The sequence below is a fragment of the Dermacentor andersoni genome, chromosome 2, assembly GCF_023375885.2.
Source record: "Dermacentor andersoni chromosome 2, qqDerAnde1_hic_scaffold, whole genome shotgun sequence".
In the NCBI taxonomy this organism is placed as follows: domain Eukaryota; kingdom Metazoa; phylum Arthropoda; class Arachnida; order Ixodida; family Ixodidae; genus Dermacentor; species Dermacentor andersoni.
The window spans coordinates 36683206-36699245 of record NC_092815.1 but is presented as its reverse complement, the minus strand read 5'-3'; the positions used below and the strand labels follow the sequence as shown (position 1 = coordinate 36699245).

The 16040-nt window shown below is 49.4% G+C and overlaps 1 protein-coding gene across 2 annotated transcripts in view; it reads right to left on the bottom strand.

Moving 5' to 3' along the window:
• Positions 1-16040, bottom strand: part of LOC126542458 (uncharacterized) — a 268634-nt gene that overhangs the window by 109725 nt on the left and 142869 nt on the right. For both annotated transcript variants that reach the window (XM_055077259.2, XM_055077260.2), the window contains exon 2: positions 5914-6027. In XM_055077259.2, the coding sequence (XP_054933234.2) occupies positions 5914-6027 (114 nt within the window). The remainder of the gene's footprint in view (positions 1-5913; positions 6028-16040) is intronic.

Genomic DNA, 16040 nt, shown 5'->3' with positions numbered 1-16040 from the left:
CTATAATTCGTAGATTTGAATTTCTGACGTAAAATGATTAAATGGGGTAACTATGTTAACTATTTAATTAGGCATTCTAATTTTTCGTAGAAGTAATGGACGCCTGATCGAGTAATTTAGATCGAAGTTTAGAATTGTATTACGTAGAACAGGTGACTGTATAAAAATTTTGGGCCTTCTAAAAAAACCGCGGTGATATTTCACCATTTCCAGCGGAAGCAAGGCTAAAGTCACGCATCCTTCGTGTGTGCTTGCGCCTGCTGAGGCCTACGTATGTTTCATGCGCCAAGCTGTGTGTGGCCACACCATCCTTCTTACAGCGCCCGTTGGAGATGCTGTGCTCTTTAAAGGAATGATAAATCGTTTCATACCTTCTCTCTTTAAAGCGCAACTCTTATGCCCCCGTTCATCGGTATCGGCATAGCTGAGCGAACGAGCACAACAGCGAAGAATGAAAGAGTGAACGCGGAGCGGCAGGTGAAAGTCGCGAGCCGCGAATGGCGGAGAAACAATTGGAGGACGCTTAAGCTTCGCCTTCAAGAGTGAAACGCGACAGCGTTCCCGTCGACTCACCAAGGGGTGAAAGACAATGCGCTACGGCGCAGCGATCACTTACGAGGCGCCCCGCATCGGACTTTGCACCCACCAATCACGCAGTGAGCGTCGAGCAACGCAGCGTTCGGCGCGGCAACCAAACGTGCGCCTGAGCAAGCGGAACGAACCAAAGAACTCGGTGTCTCGGAGGGGGAAACGATCTACGCCAGCCAAACGTCGTGATCGGCACGGGCAGAGAGATATATAGATAGTGATCTAAAGAAAGGAAGGACGTTTGATTCTGCCACCCTTGATAGAGCACGGCGAAGCGTCGTCAGGGGAGCGGGAGTCGGGGCCGCGACGCACCTCGCACCGGCTCCGCCACAGCCCCATTGCGCGCGTGGCGCGCCACCTGTCGGGGCAGCGCCGTACATTGAAAGGAGGGGGTCTTCTGTGTTTGCCGCAAGATGGCTCTGCGTGTGCGGAAAGCGCAGAAGAAATGTAGTGGAAACGTACTTCGCTACTCGTGTAACTGCAACTTCTGTAAGTTACATGCTAATAATTACCGATATACACCACAGTATAACTATCTACGGCACGTTTCCAAGACAACGCCGCATTCACTAGAGGCGCTTTTGTACCGGTTTGAGGCATCGAACTCGTGGCTGAGCCTCACACTCCGGAGACCTTGGTTCGATTCCCACGCAGCCCATGTTGGAAGTTGTTTTTATTTATAAATTGCCTGCCGGGATTTTTCGCTCACGGCCAACGCCGCGAACGCCGACACCGACGACACCGGCTTTTCTGCGACACGAGCTCCTTAACGCTGTCGCGTTAAAATGAGCGCGGCCCCTTCAGTTACGTGCGCGCGGGCAATTGGTATCATGCAGACCCGCTCAATGCGTACTCGTATCTAGACTCAACCAGACCACTCCCTCCGAACTATCGTCTGGTCGCGTCTGCTCTCACTCGCGCTTGTTCGGTTTGCTTGTTTTTTTTTTTTTCGCGCTTGTTTCGACTGTCATGGTTTCAGATTAAAGACGAGGAATGCGGGAGATGGAAATTCAAGACGATGAGCAAAACGTGAACAAGGTGAATGCAGGAGCCAACGTTTCCACAAGTGGACTTGTCTTCTTCAAGGCCTTGAAGAAGACAAGTCCACTTGTCGAAACGTTGGCTCCTGCATTCACCTTGTTCAGAAGAAGACAAGTCCACTTGTCGAAACGTTGGCTCCTGCATTCACCTTGTTCACGTTTTGCTCATCATGGTTTCAGATTGTTTTTTACGATGATGAGCCTAACCCAGGCGTCCTGAAGGAAAGGCTTTTGGAGACAGTGCGACAGTGTTTCCCTTCGCCTGACATCAGGCGAAGGGAAAGCATGCGACATCTCGCACCTACAAAGAGGAGGCGACATTTTCATCCTGTCACGTGACCGCCGCAGTGGCTCGCCGCCATTTGGTGCGGCCGCTCTCCCGCAGCTGCGTTTTAACGCCGGCGGCGCGCGATTTACCGCTAGTATGTATGGGGCTTTCTGCGGCGACGATCACTGCGAGATAGCGCTAGAGTAGCGCGAGCCGTCTGTTCATCGATGACGCCATCGATAAGGCGTGCGGCGAGCGCATCAAAACAAAGCGCTGCATGAGCAGAGGTCTGTGTGCGGCGGCTGCTCAGATCGCGCCTACGCGTCCCCCGCGCGCTGCCCCTCGCGGTATCCCGATTAGCGAGGCAGTCGCAGCACACTTCGCTCATTTTCAACGCGCCGCACGAGACAGATTGTCCGCGCCAGCCGATATATCGCGAAATGAAAACACGTATAGAGCTGCGCTCAAATTTCGCATTAGGGAGTATCATATTCGTCGGTGAATTTTTTTTCTTCACCTCATCATTTCTACCTTTTCTCCCAGTAAAGAGTCGCCAACTGGGCTCTAGTTACTGTGGTTAACCTGTCTACGTTTCATCCCTTATTTTCTGCCTCCCTATTCCCGTATATTGGGGCGATTGTGGTGTCCCAGGGCGTCAATCAAATGTCTTTTTGGAAAGCGAAGCCAAGCAGCGCTCCCGCAAATCAGCAGACGACAAACCGGTGCTTACAGTTTCAACAATTTAGAACTAATATTCTCAGGACCAGGCGCGATGTATAGGATATACGGGTATAGGGTGTTCTTTTTTTCTTTTTTTGTATCTATGCGAGAAGGCTAACTCGTTTATAAGTTGCCACGTAGGAAAAGTAAATAAGATCACATGAACTTTAGTCATCTGCCATTGTTCTTCCTGTTGCATATCTTCAAATCCGCAGTCAAAGCCTCATGTCCTTAGAACATATGTAAAAAAGAAAACGCTGGTCTGTGGTGTGGGAGAGCTCTGTTTACGGATTTCCCCCAAATTCTTGTTAGAGACATCCGCCATTTACATAACATAACATTAACGCTAAACGGAACTGAAACCAACTGAAGCCGCCCGACATTCATTTCATTTTTAAAGGGACATATAGGTTTAGACTTAAATATGTTTTGACTTAAAAAGCATTCTTTCAAAAAATATATCTTCGTTAACCTCGTGGTAAAAGGTAGATTATGAAGCAGTGCAAATGAAGGTTACAATTAGAATATTAAGGTATCTCACCGAAACCCCGCGCTGGCACACGTGTGACTTCAGAAATTTCAAATTATTTTCGTATTTTGGTTTTTATTACTCGGGAAAAGCTTTTAAAACTTACGAAGGTCCATCTTTCTTGCAATGCTATGTAGTTCATCTTTACAGATACAAAATTAACGAGGCCTATAGCAGACGCCGTCAAAATCCCTGACGTCACCGAAAGATGGGGCGGGGACTTGAAGGCGGCGCCGACACGCGTCTTTTGCGTTTGGGCCATTTCTCATTTATCAAAGCTTAGCTCGCTGTAAGAGTGCCTTTGTGTTTGGCATTGCAGAGAAGAGTAGTTTACTAATACGGCTTAAATTATTCTTTTTCCTTGAGTGCGAACTTAAAGCCTTCATGAAGCGGCGCGTCTACACGGAGACGGCTACACGGCGCGTCTACACAGGGAGACGGCTAACGGCGACCCAGCCTAACTTGACCACATAGGAATGCGCGCCGTTCATGTGATCGCGCGTAGGACAAATACCAGCAGCTTTGAGATCCCAACGGAGACCTGAAGGCCGCTTCGTCCTGCGAACGCCTCGACTCCGCATGCGCGCCGATGAATCGAATGTGCGGCTGACCTCAGCGGGACGGCAGGCGCGCACGTGAGCGCGCTAACCACACACAGAGAGAGCGACAGCCACGCGCGCGGTACACGAAAGCAGCGGGGTCCCATGCGAAGCACGTCGCTGCTGCGCACGCGGACAACGAGGCGCACTCGAGCGCGAAACCATTGCAATGCCGCGCTGCGGTCCACCGCTGCGGCCATACCGCGCGATTAGGATTCCAGCGCGGTATAGAGGCGACGGTGTCGCCGCAGTAACGCTATGAGCGAGAGAGGGGAGGGGGGGCGGGTGGAGAGCGCGGATCCTTTAGCGCAGTGCGAACACGGCAAGGCAGGCTTGCTGCCCGACGCGGTGCTTGTTCTCCCGAGCAAAGTAAGTTTTGCAAGCGACATAATAAGAAAACGGAGCAAGAAAAAAAGAAAAACAAAAAACTCAGCAAGTATTCAGATTGGCCGGACCGAACGCACAGATGAAACGCAGAAGCGGCATTGGCGTTGAGCTGCTTGTGGTTCGGGCACATAGATATCTGGCTTGAAATGCAAAATGCGAGTGGGAGAGGGAGAGGGGGGTGTGGGATGGAAGCACCAGACGGAAGGTTCGCAGCAATCTGGGTCCGCGGCGAATTGTCACTTTGTCTCATCTCGTCTTCGTTTTCAAAGACGTCGAAATTGCATGTGGTTGAATATATGTTTTCCCTCAGTGCGCAAGAAGTAAGCTTGTAGAAGATAGACACAAGAAAAGCCAATATAAATGCAGGTTTAGTTTAATAGGTTCTATATACAGCGTTACTACTTTAATAGATCGTATTAGCCATAGAGAATGATGTAGGTTACGATCGCAATGCGAGAACAATCATAGCAAATTACTTCTTTTTCGTGAAGATGCCCTTCCACTGCAGCTTTACAAAGCGCAGTTTACTACTTCGGGATCAACGATAGAGAGCACGGGATTCTGACTGCTCAAAAGTTTCTATCTTTGTTCTTCCATAAAAAAATTTCGTTTTTTGATGAATTAAGCCTTGTTCGAAGAAATTAATTGAAGATTTTTTCCTATCACTGTGGCCTTGATTTTCTTCAGAGCCACCTTGATTTCGTATTTCTCAAATGTATTATTTCGTTGCAAAATGAGACATAGCCGGCGCCACTTAATCGCGCCAACGACTCCTAAATATCACGTGTTTAGAATATTCCCAACTTCAGTCCAACGGCTGCACGCTAACTATAAAAACGGCGGCTTTAGAAGTATGCAATGAATTGACGCCACAACAACAACAACAACCACAACAACAGCTGCAGCACAAAAGCAGGGAAAAAAAGCACAAGCAATGGAAGATGGGAAATGGAAGACAAGGCATATTGCAGGTGTGATATTTCCGCTTGAAACTATAGACCAACGGCTGTGGTTTTCGGTCACAGACAATGCATCATTCACCAAAGCCAGATAAGGTAAACCTGAACCCAACCGCAGCGACTGTGTGTGAGAAGCTCTCCCGCGGCGGATGTTCGGGAAAACAAAGCGTGTCCAGCAATCTCATCGCAAAACCGCGGCAGAATCCCCTACTGAAGCCCCTTCATACTGTTTCTTCTGTCAAACTTTCTTCCCGCGCCTGCCGGGCTATTTCAGGAGCACGTGGGAAACGCTTGTCCAGCTAATACCGGAGAGACGAAAGACGTTCGGTGGTATATGTCAGTCAAGTCGCGCCACTTCCGCGCCACGTGTTCGTGCCCCTCGTATCGAAGTTTCTTTCATCGCCGGCTATAGCGTAATAAAGGAAAGGCGAAATTGGCACCGCCTTGCTGGGAGGGCGACGGGCAACAGCCGCGTGGTGGTGACACACCCATGCGGCGTCGATGGCGGCGCCGTTTCGGCCGCGGAATGGCTCTAGTAGCCGAGCAAGGCGCGTGACCCCCCGCCGGTCGCAGCACATAGCGCAGCTGACGCCACCCCGTATAGGGCAATCGAAGCAGCAGCCAGCGCACCCAGTCGTAAACTCTTCTGGCCCGCCGTCGGGCAGGCAGCCGACCACCCGGCATGGCTCATAATAATAGCCCACCGACTCCGGCCGGAAGATGGCGCCGTTCCGGAAGTAAAAGGCAGCTATAGGAGAGGGAAAGGGGTTGGCCAACCGAGCAGCCGGATAGAAGCCGAACGAGCAGAGGCTGTCGCACTCGCCTGGTGATTTGTGGGCGGGAAGCCATGTTGATCGCTCTTCGAGCAGGGAGGAACTGCCGCCGACGACGTCATCGGGCGCTCTTCCGTCGAGGCCCTCTTCTGGTCTTGCTTCTCCTGCGAGAAAAAGAAATATATATAGCGGATGCGGCATGACAGCGATGTTTCTGGCAACAGCATGTTCGCAAGTTTACAATATACGTACTAGCGGCCAATGTTTATATATATGTAGGTCAAATTAGGCGCTTTGGATCCCATTTGTTCTTTGATGCAAGCCAAGCACATTTATTTTATGCTTGTGTTCAAAAACACAATAACTTGGCAAATGAAACAACTATAGCAAGCGATAGTGGTAGGCTCACGTGATGAAGATACGTATATAAGCTTTTTATTTTATATTATTTTTTGTGTTGAGAGAGATTACATGAACGAGGTATATTTAGTGCACGGTGACGATCACGGCGCATGCAGCATATCATTACAGATAAGCATATCGTGAAAGCTTGGCGGTACCCGCGCGCGAGAGCACGACATTTCAAGAGGCAATTTGGTTTCGAAGATAGCCTTTGTCTAAGCGAAAAGAAGAACAGCCGACGGTCGCGCTTCACGCGTTGCGGTGCGTGGTTGATGCGTGGTGCTATAACCAGCGCAGACCCATACGACGTCGGAACGCGGTGCACGCAGACGGATGGCGGGGGCTTTCGGCGCTGCCCGTACATTCGGTTCGTCACCGAGCATCCTGCGCTCGTTCATTCGTCACGCCGCGGGAAGACCGACGGTCTGATCCGTCGCTGGTCGCGGGACCCTCCGGCGATCCCTCCGGCGATTAATCAAGCGCCAGCAGTGTTCCTCCGTGTCCTCGCAGCGGGATCACCGCGTCCGTAGGAATAACGGACAGATGCCGGAGCGCCCCCTATGTCTCCGTCGTGACAGTGACAACGGGGCGCCTTGTATTGCGCCAGAGCGCGGCAGATGCTTTTGTTCTTTTCCTCTTGTACCGCTTCGACGCTCAATCCAGAACGCCGCGCGATATACGGATGCCGGCTGGCACGATACACCGAGGGTAGATATTGCGTCGTTTGCTTTTTCTTCTTTCATTCTAACGATGTGTGGCTGCTTGCGTGTCGTCATTGTTGTTGTTGTTGTTGTTGTTGTTGTTGTTGTTGTTGTTGTTGTTCAAAATAAAGTACCTGCGTATGGCTATAAACAATGTGGTCTAAGCTTCGCTTTCTTAAGGTGCACTCCGCGGATTGGTCACCGTGCATACCCGGTGTCGTCGCGGATACCTATGGTGGTGGTTGTGGTGGTGATGTTGAAGCAGGCGGGGTTACCCTGGCATACATAGCCGGCAATTGTTCCGCCTGATCCTCCTTCGAGTTGAGATCAGGGGTGTGTCACCAGGTGTCGATGAGCCCCGTGTCTCGCAGGAAGGCTATCAGCAGTCGTTGCGCTCTCTTCCTGAATGCCGCGGGCCCTCCGGGGAAAACAACCTCTTCAAAGGTCCTGTGCGTGAGACCGCTCTTTTGTAGGTTGTCGACCATCGCTTTTCTTTCTGTGTCAAACTGCAGGCCTATCGCCCGTTGTCGCTATGGGAACTGTCACCTCGGCACGGTTTTGGACTGTCTCTTTTACAGCGCAGCTGTATTTGGCTAGGGTACCATAGAATTTTCGTGTCCGCACGCAAAAACTTTCATCACCAATGACTCATACAACCGTAAGCAAGCAAAAAATGTAATTGCTCATAGCCCCGTAAAACACAGGCTACAAGCACTCAGCAAAGTGAAACGAACAGTGCTTACGTCCTTACTTCTCACGGATACACCATACAGAACATGTTGAAAACTCTCATCATCACTGGCTCACAGCCCCGCTGACAAAGGTAACTCCCTCTTCGCAATGGCGGTCGTATGCACAAAAGGAAACACCGTGACGGCGGGCTCCGTAAGGACCAGATAGTTGGAGGGAGCCAAAGAAACGGCAATCGCATTGGCTGTAATCAACGATCGGCAACTGTACAGAACAATAATCAGCGACTCCAAGACGGCTCATTTACTGATTTAGGCTTGTAGCGCAGCTCAGGAAGAGCAAAAAAGGAAGGAGGTAGGGGTAACCAAAGGGAACGGAAACAGGGTTGTTATCTCTTGATGTCATATGGTTTGCCGAGTGTATAAGTAGTCGTGTGTCACGAAATAAACCATCAGTTGGAAGTTAGCGCTCACCCTGTTTTCCGTTCCCTTTGGTTACCCCTACCTCCTTCCTTTTTTGCTCTTCCTGAGCTGCGCTACAAGCCTAAATCAGTCATGACATACCAACTCGCCCAAACTGCCACGCTTTTGACGTCCAAGACGGCTATTATGGATTTCACAAAGGGCTGGGTCTCCACCGAGGCGGCCAAAATCCTGAACCGCAGAGCAGAAGAATTTCAGAACGGTAAAATTACACCCATATACCTCAAATGGATCCCGGAACATATGGGAGAAGTAACCACGAATGCCCCTCCCAACCTCAACGAGAAGGCCCACCGAGCCGCGCGAAAACTAACCCACCGCGGCACGGACAGTGACGGCACAACATCCCGCAACCCCCGGGGAAGGGGGAAGGACTGCGGCGGAGGCGATGGAGAAGACGGAGGAGGCGACGACGACGAAGAAGCGATAAAAGACGACAAGGACAGACTGGTCACGTACCACGACATACCGACACACTACATGAAACAAAGAGAAGCATACCCACAACCCCACAAACAACTCGACAGGTATCAAGAAATAGATTGGAGAAGGTTGCAAACCAGAACGTTCCGAAATCCAGTACACTTAAACAGAGTAAATTCAACACAATACCCAGACGCGAGCTGCAAGCTCTGCAGGCACGAACACGCAGACATGGCGCACATCTTATGGAAATGCACAGAGATCAGCTCAATATATGTAGAGGACAACATAGAACCGGACCTTCTCGAGGAGCGATGGCTAAGCGCTCTGACTAGCTCGGAACTAGACGACCAACTATGGATTATCCAGCGGGCCCTGGCAGCGGTGGAAAGGCTATGCCTATCCGCACATAATGCCCGGGTGGCCTGAGCCCGGGCTGGCAACCTCGCAGGTCCTTTTCCCATTAATGTTTTTTTTTTTGCCGTCCGTCCGTAAGCAAGCAAAAAATGCAATGGTTCATAGTCCCGCAAGGTTCATGGCTACTAACTTTACGTAGGTTAGTTGCGATGACATCACCCCTGTGATCCATGTCGGTGATTTCAATGTGGATGTGACGGGACCGAAAAGGGAGTGGTTTACGCGTTTCGTGTTGGAGTCATTTCGCTTGCGATGCCACACCGATCCGGGCCAACCGACTACCCAGCGGTGTGCATGCATCGATTTCATATTATGAAAGAATGTGTCGGCAGTTACGAGTATGCCGATCAGTGCATATCATAGCGGCCACAAAGCCATTGTGACCGTCGTTACTAAGTGACAATGAGTGACGCGATAAAGTCTTCAGCGCAAGTTTTCTTACCACGATGTTTACAGCTCCGCTGGTCATCCACCTTCGCCGGGCGGAATGGCCTTGAATTATGTGACGACCATGTGACGACGGCAGGCTCAAATCAGACATACCATGCCAAAACCGAATAAGCATTTGCTCCATTTTTCTTTCCTTCTTTTCTTTTCTTTCTTGCCCAGCCAAAGAAAGAAATCCGCATTAACGTTGCCCATGCGGCCGGCTGGTTACTAACTATGCCTGAAGCTCTTCCATATCACGTTCTGGTGACAGCAGATAACGGACACGTCTGTACACTTCGCGACCTACTCGTGTTTATCAAGTGGATGTGCTTTGCAGAGCCGGTGGAAATAGAGATAGAGAGAGAGAGAGAGAAAGCAAGGCGAGGAAAGGTGTGCAGGTCAACCAGGTGAGCTTCCGGTTTGCTACCCAACACTGAAAGCTAAGAAAAGGGGGGGGATAGAAAGAGGGAGAGAGCGATCACTGGAAGCTCACAGTAGGACTCACAGCAGGACTACAATCAGTCACCGAGGCCGGTGTGTTTCAAAAACTGCGTAATATATCTAAGTCTATACTGTCACCATGTTTGTGAAGGCAAATGAACCTTTGATGCAAAAAAGAAAAAGAAGATCGGTTCTAGCGGTGGTCTCTAAGAGGCAAAAGTTTGTTGGACGTATGGTGAGACACTTACGGCCATTGAAGGCGACGCTAACGGAGACCAATCACCGGGCTCAATTCACATGCTAAACCACCAATCGCCATGCAGAAAAAAAAAAGGAAAAAGAAGCACTAGTACATAAGCCGGGCTCTACACAGAAATGTCGTATTCCAATTCTACTAGCCTTGACGTATTGAATAAAATAAATCAAATTCTGGTATTTTACGTGTAAAAACCACGGTGTGATTATGAGGTCCGCCGTAATAGAGGACACCGGATTAATTTTCTACCGCCTGTGGTTCTTTAACGAGATCCTAAATCGAAATTTCCAACAAAAGTTTGCAGTCATCGAAGTGCAGCCGCTGCAGCGGCAATCGAGCCTACGACCTCTAGGCTCAGTAACGCAATTCCGTAGCGACTGGGCTACCGCGGCCGGTAAATTGACGTATTCCCTTCTTTGTACACCCCCAACGCCACAATTGCCGGGTTGGATCGCCAGGCTAAGGTCCAAACAATGAAATATTCTTACATTAGTAAGGAAGCCTTCATTGTGGTGAGGCCGCCTTATGTCACTCTAAAAGCTTAATTACTGAGGGGCCCTCAGTGAAGGCTTCCTTGGTGCATCCTCAGCGTAGCTACCTTCACGCGTCCTTACGCCGCTGCTGGCCCTGAACGAGCGCGTCACCTCACTGCTTGGTCACGTGACGTTTGCTTGCGAATGCGCGCTGTCGCCTGCCTGCGGAGAAGCGCGAGCACGGCACGTATTGCCAGGCATGTTCGTTTCAGCCACACGCTCGCCATGAATGGCGTTGATAGGCGTTGCACGACGCTGGCATGTCAGTGTTTCTGAAACACATCAAATTGTGCGCTTGAATTTGGTACTTCTTCACGTTTAGCAAGCAAAACTAGAAAAAAGCGTCGACGCGTCTCTGTATTAGCACTTTAATTAAAAATTCAGCGACGACAAAACATCTTCTTAATGAATAATGGTGTTGGCGTAAAGCTTTAAAGAGATGCTCTCGAACCTAGGCGCGCGGCAGCCGTTCCATACGTGAGGAGGGGCGAAGAGAACTTTCAGAGTACGCGTGCTTCCTCCATCAGTCCTTCACTGTTAGAAGGCCTCACGTAAGGTTAGGAAGCTGTTGAAGGAAAGGAACGTCTCATTGTTTGGGCCTAAACCCTCTAGCAGCTGCAACACACCGCCACCACTGGCACGAGCGAAGCACGGTTTCTGAGGTGAGTGCTGGTTCGGGACTACCTAATTGTTTATCTAAAACATAAGTACTGCATTGCACTCAAAACAGTGTGCAAACAAAAGCTCTTAGAGATATTGGATAACCTTACCACCCGAAAACGACTCTATAGTACGCGATAATACAACAAAATTCGCGAAGTCACGCTTACGTCAGCGGTGGCGTCAAGTAAAGGCAGTTCTGACGCTAATAGTCAATTTCCTACCGTCAAAAGAAACATACACAAGAAAGAGAGAAAGTTTTCAAAGAATGCTCCATCCGATATAAAATCGGCGTGTTTGTTTGGGTGGGCCTTTAACGACGCCGACTCGAACGGGCACGCCGCCGTAAATGGGTTCATTTTAGTGTCCCTCCATTTAGAGGAACACTAGTTCAACTTGTTCACCAGTCGAACGCTAGTCCGACTGAAGAGCCATGCAAATGAAGAACAGAACGACGCCTGACGGCGTCCGCGAAGGGTCTAAGGCTCCTCTGGCTGTCGGCACACACATACTGCCGGCGAATAAAAAGGCCGCCCCCCCACACACTGCGTAAACAAATCGCGCTGCGTTCAAGGCAGCTATAATATGAGGCGCCGATATAGAGTGCCACCAGGCTATAGTTTGACGTTTTCACGCCCCCCCCCCCCCCTTTGCACCGGCTTTTCCGCCCGACTTCCTATCGCTCTTTCTCCTTGCGAAGTCTTCCGAACGCCAGCTCGATCTCGCCGCGGCGGTGAAAGTGGGCCAGGCGCTGAAAGGATGCGCGGGACTAAAAGGGTTTCTTTTGTTTGCTTTCTCTCCTACTCTGTTCCCGTCTTCTTCAGAGTGAGTCGCGGTTTCTCTCCGTTGTTGAATAGGGCCACCGCTTGTTAGCCGACCGACAAAGGCACGCTTTTCCCATTCTAGTCGTGCATACCCGAAAGCCGCACGGCGGTTTAACTAAAAGAGAGAACGCCAAAGAGAAAGAAAAAGTGAACACCAAGAGCAAGATTGAGAAGATTACGCTTCTGCACTGGCCCCCTCATCACAGAAGAAACGCGCTTCCAGGCCGTTCGGGTCACTGAAAGACGCGTTTCGGGAGAGTTGCTCGAAAGAGGATGGCGAAGACCGGACGAAGCCGATTCTCAGAGCAAGTATACAGACGGGCTTGTTTGCGTTGGAAGCAATGGAATTGCTGAACTCCGACCGCCGCACATATCGTGCAACGAAAGGCACTTTTGGCTTTCCGCCGGTGTGCAAGGATTTAGCCAGACAGTGTAAATGACTTCGACGTTAGTTTGCTCCCGTGCAATGCGTGCGTGTACGTGCATGTGCCCATGTTTCTTCCTTTTTCGCCCCTGTGATTTCCCTTCCGGGCGCCTAGCCAAGACTCAGCCTTTGAAGCTTTCATTAATGAGCCCTCCTATGACTCTGAACGCCTTTATAGAAAAAAACAAGCGAAACGCGAAGAGCAGTAATCTGTGCAAGCATTATATGTAAAAACAACAACTAAACCTAACTTTCCTCTCTTTCAAGAGGAACGAGTAAAGAGGAGGTATATTCAAAATACGGTTGACACGGGCTTCCTCGGTAGGAGTATTCTTTTTTGAGGGAATTGTGCATACGGTTTAACTGAACTTAAAAGTAAAGGTAACAAGACACATTGCTTCTTGCCGCCTTCTTCGTACATGACACGGTCTTTACGTTTTATGTTCGGCATAATTTCTTCACCTTGTTAACGAGTCGCTCTTCGTTAATACCGGCAGTCCCGTGCACGGACTGCTAGGCAGGCTATCACTTATATCACTTCATCCATCCATCACTTATATGAAAATTATATGGTCCATCACTTATATGAAAATTATAACCTTCTTTTTAAATGCTGTTCTTGTGTGTTGCGTGTTTCGTCGAGGAAAAGGGTTTCTTGACTGCAGACAGGCGGCCTTGCAATGGGGTTTACGACCAATGTTCTGACCGGCCGTCGCCCTTAAAACGTGCTAGGTGCTAAGAGTTGCGAGTCTAGACGCAACGTGTTATAATTTAGTAACCAAGCTGTGCGAAACGGGAAGACGAAGCCAACGGTGTCGCACTGTCTCTTGCTTAGCCAGTGGTCAAATGAACAGTTCTGTAGAGAGAGAGAGAGAGAGAGAGATAAAGGAAGGAAAAGCCTGAAGGTTAACCTAGTTGCACCCGGTTTGCTACACTACGTTGCGAGATGAGGAAACCGGAAGTAAAGGAAACGGAAAAGAAAAGGAAAGAAGAGAAATAGCGTGCGTCGGCACAACATCGCTCACTGTTCATTGAAAGGCGGTCGCATAGCCCCATCGTCTTTAAGTGCAGCGGTGCCCTGGTGGCTTTATGTGAAGATGACGCCAGAGTCCATGGTCCGAAAATATGTTCTTCTGTGAATGCTTTGTCATCCAGTCTCGGCTTAAAACAGTACACTATGAGTGTCTTTCGTCATCAAAAGAAGGGCGGCAGATGAGGATGTGCAGTATGGTGTAGTCGCAATCAGAAAAGTTGCAATCACGAACGGACAGTACAGTGAGGTAAAGAGCAATCAGTTGAATGCTGAAATATGAATTACAGATAGGTTTTCATTTACTTTCATGGCCTTACAATTCGTAGCTGCGGCTTCCTATTCCTAATGTTGTGCTTGTATAGAGTTCAAAGCGCAAAGTTTGAAACAGTCTTCTTTCTGATTGAAACGAACAGATCCATGCAATGACGAGAAATGTTTCTGTCTTTCTATTGCTAGTGTTTCGTGCAGCTATCTCCGCTGATTGTAGGAGCGGCTGCCTTTCTTTTTTCTTTAATTAAAGGTTTGCGCTAAGCGGATTCGCGTGCAAAGCCAAAGCTGCTTACACTTGCAATAACACGGCACATACTGTCAAAGGACTCTTTCCTGCATAACAATGAAGCACTGCTGCGGAGCACACCACCATCACCACTGCAACCGAGGCAGCGAGTGAATAGAGACATGCTCGAAGTGATCTCGTGCTGCTCGTATATCTTGACGAAAGCAGTCATTATTGCGCGCTTAGGGTCATATTTCAGCCAAGAAAGCCTCTCAACAGCTGTCGTCATGTGTGGAGCATTCGCCACGCTACTGGGTCAGCCACGAGAGTGGCTCGCGTTGGGGCGCTGGGCCAAAGCGAGGACAGAAACGACGACGCATAAAAAAAAGAAAAGAAAAGCCTAAGGAACACTTTGCAGATGCCAGAAGCACGACGGCGTGCCCTCTGCGCTTGGCATTGGTTCTATGTGAAGCGAATGTCCCCGAAGAAAGACGTTCTTGGCAGCGACATGCTAGGCCCAGAATAATTACAGCGCAGACATTGTAAGCAATGACATGTGTGACAGCGGTTAATCTGGGGAGTCGCGGTTGCCTTTTGGCCGATAGCATCCCCCCTGAAGTTACAGAGAAGAAAATATAGAAATAGTAAAATCAGTTGGCAGCTAATAGCTGAATCGACCGCGAAAGGCTTCGTTTGTTAAAATACTTCGCGTTTGAAGTTTTCGTTCTAACGTTCCGGCAGGGGAGCCCAGTCGCACGAAAGCACGCGGCTGTGACAGCGTTCGAACCGAGAAACCAAAGCTCCAAGCATGCTGTTATCCTTACGTGCCATTTGTCTATCAGATCGTGACAACTTATCCTAAATATACGCCCCTTCACGCGGTCACGGCTGCAGATGCCTCGGTCACTTCATTCGACACAACAGAGATTTGTGGCTTAAGATTTTCTGAGCCGCTTGTAAAACGAAAGCAACACGCTATTTTGCAGCGGCTCCGATGTCACGGCATAAAGATTTCACCAAGTAAAAAGTAATGAAAAAAATACAAATTTTCGGAGGACGCTTAAGCCTCGCCTTTAAGAGTGGAACGCGACAGCATTCAAAGATACATGGCTGCTTCTCACGCTTCCCGGCAACTGCAGCTTATGTAACCGTCATGTTTTCTTGGAAACGCTGGCGGCGAGCGCTGTACACGAAGGCTGGCTTTGCGGTTCTTCTTTTTCTTTCTTTTTTTTTAATGGTGTTGCAAGGACCCGAGCGGGCCGGGCCGCTCCTACTATAACACGGACTTAAAACGGCAGCTGGAAAACACTTTCGCGTTAAAAGGGGTTTGAACGTGAGTTTTTGCGTTACAGCATTATGTTTTCTCGTATATTCAAATTACAATCCGACGCTATCGTTTCTGCAGGTTGTGTGTAAGCCGTACTTTACGAATTTCCTGACGCATCTTGATTTGAGAAATTCAATTAGTGCAGTAACGCCTATGCGCCACGCGGGGGACCAGCTTAGATCGGGATGCTTGGTTCGAGACGATTTTCTCGGCCGGAAACGCCGCGGCCGGCGCCGACATGGGATTTTTTTCGACGCAGAGCCCTTAACGACGTAGTGTTAATAACACACAAAAGTTAGAATGGCAGTAGCATTTCGGCATAAAGCACCCATTTTTTACATTGTACGTTAAACTGTGCCTAACGTATTTTCTCCGTTGTGCTGCTACGTTTAGTTTCGCCCAAGGTAATGCTGACTCTGTTATCACGCTTGAAATGTTCTCCTCTCGTTGAAGTTTTGAGTGACAGACATAAAAGTAATTCATCTTTGATTACAGCGCGGGCGTTGCGCAAGTTGAGAGGGCTGAGAGTTCTAAAATAGGACGAAAATGCGTACCGCGTTGCTACCGTTCGTTTGCGCGTACGAAGGGCCTTTTGTTTGCAAGCCTTCACCATGAAATGCAGCGTAGTTCTGACGACCA